At 32.4% G+C, this 15,233-nt stretch overlaps 1 protein-coding gene across 1 annotated transcript in view; it reads right to left on the bottom strand.

The window, feature by feature from the left end:
* The window catches only part of CNTN5 (contactin 5), a 1,406,915-nt gene that overhangs the window by 479,276 nt on the left and 912,406 nt on the right, over positions 1-15,233 (bottom strand). The window contains exon 6 of the mRNA XM_049713144.1: positions 14,997-15,172. Within this exon, the coding sequence (XP_049569101.1) occupies positions 14,997-15,172 (176 nt within the window). The remainder of the gene's footprint in view (positions 1-14,996; positions 15,173-15,233) is intronic.

Raw genomic sequence — 15,233 nt, 5'->3', positions numbered from 1 at the left:
TGCATGTATTGAAATATTTTATTTGTCCTGAGCTATTTATGCTGAAATATATTTGGCAACGTCAAAGAAAATCTCATTATTCAAAATGATGAAGTGTCAGGGTTGTAAAGGTAAACAAGATTAGGTTGACAGTTAATTTTTATGCTTTATATTTAAATGCTCATTTAGCCTTATCCATATTTACAGTGCCATCCAGATTATGTTAGGGAAAATGCATTGTATGTAACTAAATTATGTTATAGATTTTATATTACTAGTACTTCTAAAATATGAAAACTCAAATCATAAAATTTTGACTGCAGTTAAAGCTTGCATCTAAAACTAATTTTGAAAGTAGAAAAATATATCTTGCTATTGCTAGTTATTCAACTGATTTTACTTTAGGCCTAGTAACAGTAGCTATAAACTTCAGGTGCTAGAAAACAGTTTGAACTAAAGTAGAATATCTGTATATCCCAAATTTCTAAGGCTAGGCCTTCTAAGGTGCATACAGTTGCAGTAAGCTGAATTAGGCTTATTTTAGAAGATAAGCCCTAGACCACATTACTGAAATCTCCATGGTCTCCATGTATCTTCTGATCAAATGTGACCTGATAATATTGATAGTAGAAGTGAGTGAATACAATTTTTTTACCTCTCTTATAATTAGGGCTATTTTGAGTTTCACCTGGACATTAATAAAAACCAATATGAAGTCCTCAATATAATATGAAATTATACATCACTTGATTTATTGAAACAATAACATTAGAGTAAAAGCAGTTGGTGTTCATGTTCTCTGTGTGGCATTGTTTTGGAATAATCAGTGTGAATAAATAAACTCCTAGGATAGAATAAACCAAGGAGTGGTCTTGTGTGAAAACACTGCAGTATAAACTAAAAGCAAAGATGATATGAATGTGCCTAAGTACATGGCTGTATCACATGTATGAAGTTCATTTTTAATCTGGGCTGTATGGCCATAAGTAGGATATATGACCTTTATCATTTCAATTTTCTGATCTCAAAATTAGAGGTCATGAGACCACCCAGCACAACCTCAGTATTATTCAGGTGATTCAATGTGATATCACATGCAAAACTCTACAAACATTAGGGTATTATTATTCCTTTTATTTTATTAAAGGATCTGGTTCTATAGTCAGATAAAACAAGACTTGAATTTCAGTTTCATCTCTTATTAACTATGTCAAGTGAATTACCTCCTTCAGTTTCCTAACGTTCAATACATTTAAATGTGGATATGCCTAACTTACGGGATTTTTGTTTGTGATTGAATAATCAATAAATCTTAGCTATTATTATTATTATTAGCATTGTCACTAAATGCTATTAATGTTTATATAATTAAATATCAATGTAAATACTATACAAATATCTATCATTTAAAGTAAATTCTTCAAATTTGTAAATACAGTTATTTTCATTATATTATTTATTTTATAAGCAAATACAGCCTTGATTTTTTTAATCTCTGAAAGTGGGTGAATCTACTAAGATCAAAAATATTTAGAGAATATTTTAAGAAGTAACTTTGGAAAAAATCTCTAAAATACAAAATTCACAAAATTAAATGAAAAAAACACTGCCACAGAGTATTCTATACAAGAAATGATGTAATGTGACAGATTTGATTCTTTTAAAATGTTATTTAATTTCCTGTGAACTATTTAAGGAAGATAATTATTTAAACTCACATATTAAGAGTTGGTAGGTAAGCACTTTTTTCTTATGGTGGGCTGAAAAACAAGATTTTTCAAAACTGACTGAAAAAGTAAACTATTTCTATATCTTTTGACATGAGTAATAGCAGTGGCACTGGGTAGACACCTTATGTGTTGACAACTGAAATAGAGTAACATTTGCACATACATTCTCAAAGAACTTAAGAGCAAGGTTTGTTGCTTAAGTTGACAAATTCTATCACTATATTCTTGACTATGTTTGCAACCCAATGAGGCTATGAAATAATTAGAAAACTTTCTTTGCTACCAGGATCAGTAGAGAAATATTGCTAGAATTCTAGAATCATGTTTAGAAAAGAAAGTCAGAATTTTCTTCTGTCTGCAGTCAGGGACATATGTAAAGTTACATTTAAAAGGGCAACTTTTCAATATTTCTCTGAGCTACTTTAGTTTGTCTTAGATATCTATTAAAATATGAAATGTAATACCAATAGTAAGCAAAATAGTATATAAAGATATTACTAATTTTAAAATGAGTATCAGTACCTGTTTTGATATTAATATCAATTATATCTCTGAATACCCTTATAGGTATTAATATATATTTTAAATTTAGTAATAATCTCACTAACTACAATCTATGTAGACCTTTATAATTATAAAATGTTTCTGCATAAACTGTCTTATTTGTTTTGATTCTCTATTGCAATGTTAGGGAAAATGTGTATGTATCTCCTAAGAAATAATTCTTCTTATAGTCTCAGAAGGGGATTCTTTTTTTTTTAATTTTTTAAAATAAATTTATTTATTTATTTTTGTCTGTGTTGGGTTTTTGTTTCTGTGCGTGGGCTTTCTCTAGTTGCGGCGAGCGGGGCCTACTCTTCTTCGCAGTGTGCAGGCTTCTCATTGTCGTGGCTTCTCGTGTTGTGGAGCACAGGCTCTACACGTGCAGGCTCAGTAGTTGTGCCTCACGGGCTTAGTTGCTCCGCGGCATGTGGGATATTCCCAGACCAGGGCTCAAACCCGTGTACCCTGCATTGGCAGGCAGATTCTTAACCGCTGCGCCACCAGGGAAGCCCAGGAGGGGATTCTTTTTGAGGGTAGTGGCCACTGTGGTGCTGGAGGGTGTTCATTAATTCCCTTACTCATTTGACAAACATTCTCTGAGTGTTGACTATGAAATTGCATGTTAGCAGTTGGGTATTAATCTAAAAAAATGAATGAGGCATGAAATCTGCCCTCAATGAATTCACAGTCCTGTAGAATCAATGGTGTGCTCAAGTTTGGAATGGCTTTTGGGAACCAAAGATGATTGTCAGCAATAGTTGCCATGCAATGTATCAAGAAACAAAACAAGAAGGAACATATGTGAGAGAGAGAGAGAGAAAAAGAGTGAGAGAGAGAGAGGTGATTGAACAATAGCCCAGAAGTCAGGGTGAATATCACAAGTAAAAATATGATATCATGAACAAGAATAAAATGTTTTGAACACTGTATATAGTTTAGTATAGCCAGAGAATTAGAAAGAAAGCTGGAAAAGCAGGCAGAATCTAAATAATAAATGGCCTTGTAGTCATTTGTAGGAGTTTGCACTTTATTCTAGAATGGATGGGAAGACTTTAAGCGTTTTAAGAAGGGCAGGCTTATCATATTAATGTTAGGAGAGTAGGAGGAAAAGTGAAGAAAATAAAGAATAGTAACTTTTTGTCTAAACATGAAAATGTCAGCATAAAATGAGACACATAGATCAATGGAACACAAGAGAGAGCCCAGAAATGAACCAGACATATATGGTCAATTCATTTATGACAAAGGAGTCAAGAATGTACAATGGGGAAAGGACAGTATCTTCAATAAATGGTGGTGGGAAAACTGGACAGCTACTTGCAAAAGAATGAAACTGGACCACTATCATATACCATTCACAACAACTAACTCCAAATGTATTAAAGACTTGAATATAAGACCTGACACCATGAAAAATCCTAGAAGAAAACATAAACACTATGCTCCTTGACATCAGTTTTGGTCATGATTTTTTGAATCTGATACCAGAAGCAAATGCAACAAAAGCAAAAATGAAGAGTGACACTACATCAAACTAAAAAACTTCTGCACATCAAAGGAAACAATCAACAAAATGAAAAGGCAACCTACTGAATAAGGGAAAATATTTGCAAATCATATATCTGATAAGGGGTTAATGTTGAAAATATACACAAACCCATACAACTCAATAGCAAAATAATCCCAAACAATCCAATTGAACAATGGACAGATCTGAATAGACATTTTCTCAAAGACATACAGATGGCCAACAGAGACATAAAAGGATGCTCAACATCACTAATCATCAGGGAAATGCAAATCAAAAGCACAATAAGATATCACCTCTCAACTGTTAGAATGGTTATTATCAAAAGGATAAGAACTAACAAGTATTGGCAAGGATGTGGAGAAAAGGAAACACTAATGCCATGCTGGTGGGAATGTAAATTGGTGTAGTCACTATGGAAAATAGTGTGACGTGCCCTCAATAAAACTGAAATAGAACTATCATATAATCCAGCAATTCCACTTCTAGTATTTATCTGAAGAAAATAAAAACACTAACCCGAAAAGGTATCTGCACTTCTATGTTCATTGTAGGATTATTTACAGTAGCCAAGACATGGAAGCAACCTAACTGTCCACTGATGGAAGAATGAATAAAGAAAATATGATGTACATATATAATGGAATATTATTCAGCCATAAAAATTAATGAAGTCTTGCCATTTGTGACAACATGGATGGACTTTGAGGGCATTGTGCTAAATGAAATAAGTCAGACAGGGAAAGACAAATAGCTTATTATGCAACTTATATATGGAATTTTAAACAAAAACTGAGCTCACAGATACAGAGAACAGATTGGTGGTTGCCAAAGGCAGAAGGTGAGGGATGGGTGAAATGGATGAAGGGGGTCAAAAGGTACAAACTTCCAGTTATAAAATAAATAAGTCATGGGCATGTAATATACAGCATGGTGACTATAGTTAATAATAGTTTATTGAATATTTGAAAGTTGCTAAGAGAGTAGAACTTAAAGATTCTCATCACACAAAAAAAGGCTTTTTGCAAGTATGTAAGGTGACAGAGGTTAACTAGACTTATTGGGGTGACCAATAAGTATACAACATATACAAATTTTGAATCATGTTGTACACTTGAAACTAATATAATATTATACATCAATTGTACCTTAAATTCAAAAATAAATGAAATTTTAAAAATTTTTTAAAGAAAGGCAAATAAATACATACATACATATATGTCCATAGAGATAGGCTTAATGGTTTATGAAGTGATTCCCATGACCCAAAAAACTCCGTGCTTGGCCCTTAAGTCCCACAGAATGGACAGAACATAACTTTGGCATAGAAAAAGCATCCTCATCCCACTTTAGTGTAAACTTAGACTGTAAGCCCAATAAACATACCTCAGAGATACAATCTTATCAAACTTACAGACTAGCTTAAATGTCCAATGTGTAAGGATATCCTAAACAAAGTTGTGGAAGATGCTTATCATACTTTAATATGAGATCCAACACAGATCATACAGCATCATTTACAGTTGAACAAGACTTTATTGCAATAAGTTGAAGAGGCTTTTAGTTTAAAAAACTCTTGTTTCAGATACGCAAGTAGGCCTGTTAGGATTTATAATGAGAAACCCATGTGGGCTTCCATAATTTTCCCAAAATACTAAATTTTGACTAAAAACAAAGAACAAAAAAGACATAAAAACACTGCAGAAAGCTCATATAGAAACCAGGACCATGAACTCACAGGTGCAGAGCCCTTCTGAGCAGCACACAGCTAATTATTTGGTCTTGCTTAGGGATTATACGCTTAGTTCCTCTTCTTTACATTCTTTGGGAATGGGAAAAATACCAGTTAAACCTAACTACCATGTGGTTCTTCCACTGAGTGTTAAAAAGTTATGACGGTAGTAAAGTTGTTTCTACTTCTCTTGAGATAATAGTTGTGTTTTATTGAAAAAAAAATAAGTTTTTTTTCTAGTCCCACATACATTTACAACATTGAGTATCTTCTGTGTGGCATAATATTTCCCTAGAAGAAAATTAAAATCTAAAGGAAGCCTATACCTCAGTTGGAAAGCAGAAATTCGTTTCACTAATTAGACACTCTCTATTTTGTATTTTCAGCATCTTCCTCTACACTGACTCCCTTCTTTCTACTACCAAATAACACTATGTTTCACTATCATGTCATGTCAACAAAACTCTGTTAAACATCCTCATTACTGTTACGGTCAAAATCATAATCCACTATTATATCTTATACTTAAATGCCTTCAATTCTGATTTCTGTATCGATCTTTACTAAAATTGATTTTTAAAAGACTCAAAATCCTAAGGTCTTTTCTGAGTGTTACAACATTTGACATGAATGACAGTTCCTACCTTAAAATTCTGAATATCAGTTCTATTTTACTCTATTTTATTGGTTTCTGCTGCACCTCTCAGATCATTCTTTTCTTATCTTCTTTACTAACTCCTTTCTTTCTATCTTTCACTATCTTTCTATCAGAGAAATGTGTATAATCTTAAAGGTTAATCCTTAGTCCTGTTTTCTTCCTAATATAATTTCTCTTGATGAACCATCCCTATGGTTTCATTCAATATGTTCTGTTCCTGTCTGCCTTTCCTGAGGGTTAAGTAATATTTTTAAATGTTGGGTATTTTCTTCTGAAAATCAGAATAAAACTAACTCATCTGAAATCACTTTATTCTCCTGGAAACTGGTTCCTCTTCTCTGTGTGACTTTATTATTGCTCAATTGAATTGATCAAAGCTTAGAATTTTGATATTTTAACTCCTCCATATTTTTTACATTTCCACCCCTTTCTATTCAGCCATTTGCAAATTCTCATTCATTTTGGAGCCTCCTACAGATATCTATCATATCCAATACATCAGGGCCTTCAAATCCTTTTTACCTAGGTTATCAAAATGACCTCTTAATTTGGCTTTTCCTACAGAGTTGTCTGCATACATATTTCCAGAGCAAACCCCTGATTCTCTCTGCCCTTTATGCACTTAAAGGGTAAGTTACAAACTTCTGTTTAATTATGGTAAAACATCAGGGATTTATGCAGGGGCAATATGGTCATAATTGTGTTTTATATCATTTCAGAAAACAATACAGAGGTATTTTAGTGGGGCTCGGGTAGGGTGGAGAAGGGAGATGTTAAGGAGTAGAAGAAGTGGGCAGGAGTTCCAAGTAGGCAATTTTTCTTGTAGGTCAAGGGGAGATACTCATTATGGGCTCCTTGACTTCTAGAACAATGCCCGAGAGAGTAGAGATTGAGTAAATGCTCTATGAGTAAAACAACTACAGATATGCTGAACAAAAACTGTATGGTTAAGTACAGTGTAGGGTAGAACAAGGTAGATTATAAGTATGAAATTTGAAGTTAGATATGAATTGGAGCTGCTGTTCTATTTTTTACTAGCTGTGTGACTTTGGGAGAATAACTTGACATTCCTGAGCTTCACTTTTTTTCATTTATAAATTAGGTCAAAAATAGAACTTCCCTCATAAGGTTGATAGGAAGATTAAAGAGGGTGATAATGCATTAAATGCATTTAACAGTTTGCCTGGCTTTTAAGCGTTCAATAGCTATTGCTGCTTATTCCTGTGTTAGTATTATTAAATTTATGTACATACAGACAGACAGACATATACATACATACATATACACATCTATACATCCACATCTCTATTTGTCTATGTATCTATCCATCCATCTATTGTTATACATGAAGAGTAGCAATGTGTGGAAATGGCAATGAGGTTACGAGAACGCTAGACTGTATAATACATATTCACTTGGACTTGTCCCTCAATAAAAGATTTTTTGGAGTAAAATAAATTTAGAAAAGACTCATATCTGCCCCTTTGTTTATGCTTCTTGTTGTATATTAGTATCTTTCTATTCATCAGGACTATAGAATGTCCTGAGATGGAACTGCTATTTTATCAAGTAAAAGGGGCGCTAGTAGTGAGATTTAAATTCCATTGTACTTTCATGCCATGGATTTTTTGTGCTGGGAAAAGATCTCTAAAGACACTCTGCTAAGGATTAGGGAACAATGAATTAGGTAAATGGGCTTGAGCATTAAGGGTCAGAGGATTTATATGCTCCCTGAACCTGGTCTTTCTGGGTTACTTCACACAATGTGAGTGAATAACTGCCTTTCTGAATTTCTGAAAACTAGAAGCAGAGCACTGAGATCACTGAGAGGAGCTCTTGTACCCAACGTCAAGCCATTTCACTGTATCTCTCACATGTGGCCAGAGTTATTCATGATTTCCATAAATAATGAAAATATGTGTTTGGATGAACTTTAATAAACACAACTCTTGCAAATTTTTAAATAAAATTAAGAATTAATTATTTGAGGACAATCAGCCACAGATTTTCACTTTGATTCACTCATAACTTTCCTTTAAAGCATAAAATTAAATATTTTTAGATTTTTTTTGATGTGGACCATTTTTAAAGTCTTTATCGAATTTGTTACAATATTGCTTCTGTTTTATGTTTTGGATTTTTGGCCACAAAGCATGTAGGATCTTAGCTCCCTGACCAGGGATCGAACCTGCACCCCCTGCATTGGAAGACAAAGGCTCAACCACTGGTCCCCCAGGGAAGTGCCTATGGATCACCATAAGCGGAGGGTGGTGTAGTCGGCAGGATGTGAAACTATTTTTAATTAAAATTTTTTTCTGTGATCTCAGTCAAAGAATTCATACTATAGTTTGTCAAGGGGTCATATGGTACCATACCCAAGGGGTATATGGTACAGGTACCATATCTATTATGATCAGAATAATTGTCATTTTAAAGGAAAACTTAAACCGTATTCTTTGAGTAATGGTTTTATAAAAGTAAAACAGTGTTACTTTGTTTATAGAAGACAAAATTACAAACTAATAACTTCTCCTGTAATAAAATCAGATAATTTTATAATTAGTAAAATCATCCATGCCAGAGTGACTCATTCAGGTTAATATTAAATAATTTAATAAATTTATTATGAACTAAACCTCATAGACTAATGGGATAAAGCTTCGAATATACTGTAGAGTTAGCAACTATTCAAATAATTTCATTAGATGTTAAATGCTAGTAAAATGTGATTTTAAAGCCTAGGATCAATTTTACTTTAGGGGAAAAAGTTAAGAAAAAACTAGAGAAGTAATTTTTGAGTTTTATATGAAAATGAAAGGTTGATTTAAACTGCTTAAATACAAAGTCTACAAAACTCATATAATCTCTCAAAGAGTTAAGGGGGTTATTTTAATCAACTGCTTCAAGGAAAACTAATGGCATATTCTGGATCTACATCATCTTATATGCCCTGAAAAGCAATATGTTTGAATTTAGATATGAACTATCAATTTACTGGATGGCATATAAAGATCTTTTTGAAGCAAGAGACAGCATAAGGAGATTTTATTCTTGATTCATTTTATGTTTGACTTGCTGGTATGAATTATTTCTAAAAATCCAAACTTTGGAGAAACTGTTATGAGCCTTAGCTTTCTGAAGGATGTTTGAGAAGTGTGTAGTGTCACATTATCAATTCAAAATTCTCATCAGCATGGTAATAAGCTAATAGAGTGACAAAGTTTTTTATGGTGTATTCTTGCTTGTCACTGAAGAAAAATCACTATACTAGGTGAGGAAATTATACTCATGATGAACATAAGCTACAGGAGTAAAATATACTCTGTCAAAAATAATCTTATTGATAATCAGTAACAATCATTACTAGCAATAATACTCCAACTTTGTGTTTATTTATGTCTTTCTGAACTTAAAAATCAGTTCACAGACATGACTTCTCCACCTCATTAATTTTTACTACACCCTTATGAGATATATATTTATTAATGTTAATGTATATTATTAACATTAACTAAGCTGAGCCATGTTTATAAATATTCATTTAGAGAGAGCTTAAATTGAAAGATCCTCATGGGTAGACATTTATACATGTGAGAGGTGGGTTAAAAGGAGCAGCAGCTGCTCAAATCCATTAGCTGCTCAAATCAAAATTAAAAAAAAAAAGATTTTTAAATGAACAAAGTGAATAGCTTCATGATTAAATTCTAGTTACATTTTAAAAATTGGTTTGGTTTTAAGTCAGGCTAATTAAACGTGCTATTGAGTTGATGTAGAGATGTTAAAATCTCTATATAAAGCCTCAGGTGAGAAATTTCTATGAGAATTAAATGTCAAGAAAAATTTTTTTTCTCAAACAAACATCCTTTAAATGTTTGTATTTCTCCTTTTTCTCTGACTACTGGGAGTCCCAAGGAGATATTTGTGTCTTGACCATAATAATTATGAGACATATGGCTTATACTATCTTGACCTCTTATGATGAAATGTACATTTTTCCTGGTGTTGTATTTACTAATTTACATATTTATCCTTTATGGTATATGATTTTATATGGCAAGTCAAATAAATCATCTTTGGAATGAGGTTAACATCAAATATATTAGTAAATTACAATAATTATTATATAAATATACACTTGATATGTTGAGTGACAAGTGAATAGGAACAAAACTTTAAAGAAACTAAATTTGTTTTACACTTAGTATACATTAGATATATCCTTTATTATTGCTACATCAGCAGGTAAAAGTGCCAACACTCATTTCCTAATCACCATTCTCTTCAAAAGCCAGGATCTACGATGATAGTTTCAGTTTTTGATAACAGCCACAGTCATCCATGTCCTGTCTCAAGATTATTTAGAAAATGTAGTTTTCCAGGTCCTAACTATAGATTGTCTAATAAATTTTTTAAATTAAGAGAAAAAGGTATAATAAAAGAGAAAATATGGGCTTCCCTGGTGGCGCAGTGGTTGAGAATCTGCCTGCCAGTGCAGGGGACACGGGTCCGAGCCCTGGTCTTGGAAGATCCCACATGCTGCGGAGCAACTAGAAACGTGAGTCACCACTACTGAGCCTGCGCGTCTGGAGCCTGTGCTCCGCAACAAGAGAGGCCGCGACAGTGAGAGGCCCGCGCACCGCGATGAAGAGTGGCCCCCGCTCGCGGCAACTAGAGAAAGCCCGCGCACAGAAATGAAGACCCAACACAGCCAAAAATAAAAAATAAATACATTTATTAAAAATAAAAGAGAAAATATGGTAAGAAAAAAATAATTACATACCAAAAGTACTATAAATCCCCAAATTCTAGATCTAGAAGGAGACTTAATGTGTCTTAAGCTTTTAAATTTCCATAAGGAAAATTAAGCAAGTGATTTATTAACTAATTTAAACAATGAGAATAAATGCAGAATGATTATATACTTATTTTTTAATCCCAGTATTTATTTTTGTTTTACACATAGGTATTAATATATTGATTATAAAATGATGGTTGATGAAGCAAACATAAAAAGATTTTTTTGAACGATTACAATATAATTATTGTTTGAGAAAGGAATTAAAACAAAATGGGTATGCCATAAAATGAATATAATACATATTTATATAAGGAAAAGACTGAGTACTATTAGAGTTAAATAAGAGGTGTCATCTGTAAAATGTGTTTACATTTAACAGCATAATAATTCATAGGTTGGTTATGAGGATGAAATGAGTTAACATATTTTAAAACACTTAGAACGTTGTCTGCCATAGAAGTAAGCATTAAATAAATATAAACTACTTATATGAACTTGAGACCCTAAAAGTTTTTATTTTTAAAAATCTTTTTTTTACTAAACTGGTTTGGCAATAATGTCATCCTCCTCAGCACCAGAACTTATTTGGATCAATCTTATATGCACCTCTAACACCTAGATTTTAGTCTCTGTAAATAACATTATGCATTACGGTCAACGAAATGTAGCTGAATCTACATGGGGGGTGGGCACAAGATCAAGATGTTATTGGAGGAAAGCTAGAATATTTTAAAATATATTTCTGGTTAATAAGAGGACAAAGAAGCTAACATTCAGGGATTCCCAATAGTCAAATTGTGACAATTTATATATGTATATGAATAAGGTAAATCTGCAAAATCTCATGCAACTTTAATGATACTCAAAATTGGAACATTTAATATGATGCATGTGTGTATATAATATATATAATTTCATACAAAAGGAAGATAATTCTAGTAGGATATGTTTAAATTTTATTACTTTTAATAAGTATGGAATTGTTAATATATGAATATCTTGATTCTTCATTTAAATATGTACCTATTTATAAAATATATATCAGTACTTTTTTCTATGAATATAATCAGGGAAGACACATTTAATGTCTATTTAACATTGTCCAATTAAGTCTTAAAATCACATTATTTTAGGCAAATATGTCATATTTCAAAAGGTAAAAACCTATGCAAAAGCTATAGATTTAAAGTATTATTATTTAAAGTATTATTTATATAACAAAAATAATGTTCAAATTATAAAAGAGGTCAAGTCTGTTAACAGTCTCACTTTGAAAGGAGCAACCTGAATTCAATTGGTTGATAACTCAGAAACTACTCTGGATTAGGTAATATGATCCTCCTTTCTATTTGATTTTAGATCACAATTGCACTACACAATGTAGAAAACCATAGCTGATAAAATTATTGTGTAATACATGATAAAATTAAGATATAAAGGTAAAAATATTTATATAATAAAATAACTGTAAACTGAGTTCATAAAAGTTTGTAATCATTTTGATAATTTGTAATTTTGTCTAATTATATAACATTTAAAACATTGAACAGACTTGTATTAGATTTAAATATTTAATTTAATCTCTTTTAATAATTATCTAAACTTACTAAATATACTTGTTTTGAAATATTAGTTATGTAATACATATTTAAATTTTTGCATAAATAGTGGCTGATGGATATAGATAATTAATGATTTCAGCTTCAAAATGTATAAAAAGTAATCAGAGTTCCTGTAGCCACAAAAGTCCTTTAGACATTCTATGAACAACAAATAGTGAGTTCATTCTCTATCTCGGAGGCTGGTCATAGAAAATCATGATGTAAAGGAAAGTTGCCACCAAGTTTGTAGTCTTGCTTTACATTTGTATGCTCTCACTTCCTTTCAGAAGCCCCTTCTTTTCTTTCTCCCCAGCATCCTACCTCATTTTCTCCCCCTAATCATAAAACTACCCCGATTCCTAGAGCATGGGTGACTCCTAGCACCCATGCTCGCACCCAGGTATACTAGAAAGCAAATTGATTGTCTTCATCCTATCTTCTCTATCACCTGTATTTGCATTTTTTTCCCAAATATCACCTGGCAAAAAATAAAACTAAGCCTAACAGACTTAATTTTTATGTCATCAACACAGACATAATGGAATCTAGGGGAGCAATTTTGAGGCAGAAGTGGGCTTCCCTATGTAAGTGACTGACTGCTTCAACCAGGCATCTTACAGGCTCTTATGCATACGTATGGCCTCCAGAACACAGCAGTGAGTCAGGTGGGGTGGGGTTGGGGTAAAGCAGAGTAATAAGACACTACCAATGATTGCATATGTCTGTCTACCCATACATTTAAGTTAAAAATAAAGCAAATATTGCTCTAAATTAAGTTCAGGACAGCTTGATGTGGAATAGATAAGATAATTAAGTAGGTAGGTAGGTTGATTGAGAGATAAAGCTTCCCTTGCCTAGTCATTGAACTGTAAATGCTGGTGCCAACTTGCTCACGGTAGGTGGAATTGACTATTTGATAGCTATGACAGGTCTTTGCAAAAATCTAGAAAGGCACAATCATATAGACATCTAGGATCTTTCAGTAAATAGATTTCTGTTCTGAATAATGCAGAAAACTTTGCATATTTTGCCACCACTGTTGATTTGGGAGAAAAACACCTGATCTACAGGCTATTGAGAATTAGCGTACTTGTGTTAGAGAGTATAGACCAAAGAGAAAGGTATAAGCCACTAATACTAGTACATCGTGTTTTCTGGATTTGCTGTATCTGTCTTGAAAAGACTGCTCTATTGAAGAGAGGAGCAATTAGGAGGGTTGTTTATTTGGTTTATTAGGATTTTTTCAATGTACATACTGAAAAGTATTAGGTTCTGTGATACACCACATAATATTTTCAAAAACAAAAGGAGTATAATTAGGCCCCTATCTTGGTATATTTGGTGTATGTAAAGTACCAGTCTAAACTCCTTAGCCAATTATACTTTAAAAGATAATATTTTGATTTTTCTAGTACCTAACTCAATGTTCTCGAAACTGAATCCATTATCATTCCTTTATTCTTTCCTTTTCTCCTTCACACTCCTTTAATAGGGTGTCTGGGTTTGGGGTTAATTAGACATAATACATGAAGATTATACAGACAAAAATCAATTATTCCATTCTTCAGGGTGTAATTTTAACTTAAAAATTCTTTTTGTGACAAATTACATAGCCATTATAGTTACATATGAATTATTAGCACAAAGATCACTTGCCCTTCTATTTCTTAGAGATTATAATCCTCAAGAATTTAATTCAAGTAGGATTACCTACTAAGAAATGATCTCACCCAGTAGCCTATCCTTAATTTGGTGTAAGACCCCATCATAAATGAAATGATTTCAAGAGTTTTAAGAAATCTCTACAGTTAGTTAATTAGATATATGATCTATTTTTTTTTTAATGTATATATTCTAGTATACATGAATGATTACATGTGGTGTCTTTTTTCTAATAAAAAAACCTGGGACACTTGGGAGGGAAGTTATAATCAGAATCTGAGATATTAGCATTTCAGAGGCATTTCTTTGGTTACCTGACTACAAGCAGAATTTTTAGTGTATGCTATCTTATGTCCAGAAGAATCTATAGCAAATAGTGACTATAATAGACAGTGGAAGAATAAAAGCAGTTAAGTGTATATTTTAAAGGCAGAGAGAAAAACTTAAAAATCTATTTCTTACTAGATTTCAAAGGATATTTCAATTCTAAAACTTTATCTGCTTTTATGAACAGAATTTTTAACCTCCCCAGACTACTATTTATGTGAAGAGGGCAAACATTTCAGGGAATTTGAAAATATCTCAGGAAGAAACACATTGTTTTCATACTTCTAATCGTTACCAGTTTATATCATGATTTTAAAAGTTGAAGTCATAAGCTATTGCCTCACTAAACTTTAAAGTTTTATATATATGTATATGTATATATATATACACAAACACACTATATATATGTATATGTGGAAAGAGCAATACTTTACTCACAGGCAAACTGAAGTACAGCTTCTCTACTAAGAATACTTCCAAACGTGTTGGCTGCCAAACACTGATAATGGCCAGAATCCTTTGCTTCACTTGGATTGCTTATAATGAAGGCCCCATCTATCAAACTGTAGCGATAATCACTTTCCAAATCTATTTCTGTTCCATTTCGAAGCCATCTTAGGAAAAATCAGAAGACAAGTACATAAAAATTACTTGAGACATTATAATACTCCCAGG

Source organism: Orcinus orca, chromosome 8 (assembly GCF_937001465.1).
Source record: "Orcinus orca chromosome 8, mOrcOrc1.1, whole genome shotgun sequence".
NCBI lineage: Eukaryota > Metazoa > Chordata > Mammalia > Artiodactyla > Delphinidae > Orcinus > Orcinus orca.
The sequence above is the reverse complement of the archived record's forward strand: the minus strand, read 5'-3'. Positions and strand labels throughout refer to the sequence as shown.